The sequence below is a fragment of the Acinonyx jubatus genome, chromosome B2, assembly GCF_027475565.1.
Source record: "Acinonyx jubatus isolate Ajub_Pintada_27869175 chromosome B2, VMU_Ajub_asm_v1.0, whole genome shotgun sequence".
Classification (NCBI taxonomy): Eukaryota; Metazoa; Chordata; class Mammalia; order Carnivora; family Felidae; genus Acinonyx; species Acinonyx jubatus.
The window spans coordinates 143,949,870-143,952,924 of record NC_069385.1 but is presented as its reverse complement, the minus strand read 5'-3'; the positions used below and the strand labels follow the sequence as shown (position 1 = coordinate 143,952,924).

Below are 3,055 nucleotides of genomic sequence, written 5' to 3'. Positions count from 1 at the left end.
TTCCTGAGAGCACTAAATGCTTGTAAGGCCTTTTCTTTCCTTCAGAGTGTTCTTCAGCACAGGTGCCTCTTGCCCAATGCAGCTGGCTCGTGTTTCCCACGACAGCCAGGGTGTCCGCTGTGGAGCCTGGCGGGTAACACTGGCACGTCGGAGAGGCGGTTACATGGATACGCTCCGAGGGGCCAGTGTATCCACAATACAGGGGCTTGATTTTCAAACCTGGAGGTTGAAATCTTGACTGAATTGAGACAGTGCGTGTTCAGACCTCGGAGAGGTGGGGAATTAGGAGAGAGGGGTGGGTAGAGTTCTGGGAAAAGGGGAACAGGGATCAGATGAGCCACCTTGTCTGCATTTGTGTCCCAAGTACCATCATCCCAGGCGTGAGTTGATGGTCAGCCGTTACCTTTGGTTCCAGCACCTGGCTGCTGGTCAGCATGGACTGGCCCTCAAAACCGAGTCCTTCCCTTTACAGCTCCTGCCCCCTGGTGAAGTTTTCTCCTGCGGCTTTGCAGCTCCAAGCTTTCATGTATCTGAATCTTGTCCTATTCTATATTTTATATTTTAAGCCCAATAATTATAGCCCCTGCAGCTGCTAGGTAAAGTTAGGCAAGTTCCATCCAGATTGGCTTTCTGATGAGGTTTGATAAATTAAATTATGGTCATGTGTAGAGGAGTGAGTGGGGAATGCTGATTTGGATGCATGTCCTAATGCCTCAGCAGCACAGAGCTCCCCGAATCTCTTTTTTTCCTTTCTCATGCTCTCTCTCTCTCTCTTTTTTAGATTAAAGAATTCTTTCTCTCTTCTCCCCACCCAAACCAACAGAAGCCAATGTCCCGCATTCCATAGGAAAGGGTTACTTTTATAAAGCATGGGTGTGCTGTAAAAGCCATCTGAGGAGCTCATCTAGGTTGTTTTCAGCTTACTTTCTTTTTGACAGCTTTAAAGGGCCTTTTAAAATTGCCAGGAGAGTAGATTCATATTTTTATCATTCCACCTGCATAGCATTTTAGACACATTTATATTCCTGAAAGCATAATAGTACATAACATTTAGCATTTAATTTATGACTCCTGCCACATCTGGTATAAAACTCCTTCTGAAGCAATAAATCAACCTCTTCATGTCAAATTGCCATTCATTCTTTGACCTCCTCCATAATTTATGGTTTGTGAGTGCAAAATGGGAGAAGCAGCTTAAATCAAGTGGGTTTTAATTAACAATCTTAGAAAATTCAGAATATTTGCAATTTATTCATGAGGGGAAAGGACTTTGTTGGTGGAAAGAAAAGTGTGGGGGGAAGCAGCCTATTTTCATGGGTAGAAATTGAAGTCTGTGCTGGGTGCTTCAGAACCACAACATGAGGATTTTTCTGTACTTTGAGCCAGGAAAACAAAGTGATTCTGATAGGAAAAGCCATCCAAGCTCCTGGGACAGAATTCATTTTCTAGGAGAGATTTTGAGAGGAAAGAGTAGGGGGAGACAAGGCACCATCTTCTGCTCAGTGCAGCCTTTAACAGAGTTGCCTGGCTGCTGACACGGTGCCTTTCATGTCAAACAATTTTATTTCTAAGCTTTTCACAGTGTGTCCTAAGTAGCTTCTATTAGCATTGTCCTGTCCGTTTCCTTGGCAACAGAGCTGGTCAATTTAGACACCATTTAAGAGCTGTGCAAAAAGCAACAGCCAGCAGTGTGATGGGCAAAATTACAGAGAGCAAGCTGAATACAATCCTTGCTGGAGGAGACGTGTTTTCTTCCAGGGCCCATTTTATTTTAATTAAAATCGAAAAGCTCTTTTAAACAAGGCCCTGGATTAAGCACAGGCCAGAGTCGCTGGCTTTACGACTGTGCAGCCACATTCCTTAATGTTGTCTCTTTAACCTTAACGGATTGCTTGTACTTTTTCTTTCTTTCTTTTCTTCCTTCCTTCTTCTTCTCTTTTTGTTTTTTTAAAGAAAATCTTCATGGTTTTATTGTATCACGAGGCATTGTAACATCTGAACAAATCAATATCTGGGCAATGAGGCAGCTGCTTTATCTTTCACTTTTTTGGGTTACTAGAGCAACTTGTCAGTAGATTAAAAAAAAAAAAGGAAGAAGAAAACCTTTGCATTACTTAAGTCTTTCCGAGGCATGTACTGGAACAACACAAACTTCTGGCAGATGCACCTGGTCTGGCATGCAGACATCCCGCACGACACCTGGGTAGTGTGCCCGGCTCCCTCTCCCACTGCAGGGCTCATTTAGGGATGGGATTTGGAGCATCTGCAGAATGCAAATAGTGTCAGGAAGAGGAGGGGGAGGAGACAGCAAGAGTGCCTGGCTGGGAGGGGGAGGAGGTCAGTTTGTGCAGGGCAAGCCTGATCATGCCATTGCTGCAAACCCAAGCATCGTTGATGTTCTTTAATAGGAACGTGTGGTGGAACCCCACAATGGGGTCTCCACCGACCTTGAGCTGGCCCACAACCATGCTGATGATGCAGCTGTCTGGCACAGGATGATGGTCTTGCGCCACAATGCCGTGCTGGGTTTTCTGGAACGGAGGCTAGACAATTTCTCTACATGGCATCTTTCCCTAGGAATTGTTGTCCTTCCCGTGATGTGTCAATACAAATTGTGCCTAGTTGGAGTCTGTTGTTATCAACTAACTGGTAGTAATTTCGAATGAAGCCAGATCCGGTCTGCTCCCAAATTGGCTTGTCTCCCATTCTGGAATATCATCCGACCTCATTGAGACCTTCAGGATGGCTTCTCCTGTGACTTCCAAGAGGGTTGTTGACACATACATCATTTCCTACTTCACTCCAGTCGTCTGCAGGCTGACTGAGGCCAGGACCTTTGAGGAGCAGAAGTGACCTTGACCTTTCACCCACTGGGCTCCAGCCTTCACAGACCCTCGGGTCTCCCAGGGGCTGGCTCCATGGCCATGGTGGCAGTCTCCTTGCACTTTTTCAGATAAACAAGGACGAAAACCCTAGGGGCAGCATGGTAGCTTGTCACTAATCTTTAGAGTAAATACAGAACAGAGAGAGATGACTCTTCATGTCTGCACTTGTG

The 3,055-nt window shown here is 45.5% G+C and overlaps 1 protein-coding gene across 1 annotated transcript; it reads right to left on the bottom strand.

The window, feature by feature from the left end:
• Positions 1 to 2,282: 2,282 nt before the first annotated feature.
• Positions 2,283 to 2,747, bottom strand: LOC106968451 (nuclear transport factor 2-like). Its single transcript, XM_053223406.1, is given in 3 exon segments — positions 2,283 to 2,542; positions 2,545 to 2,562; positions 2,565 to 2,747. Coding segments are annotated over 3 exon segments (420 nt in total). The 5' UTR covers positions 2,707 to 2,747.
• Positions 2,748 to 3,055: the final 308 nt, after the last annotated feature.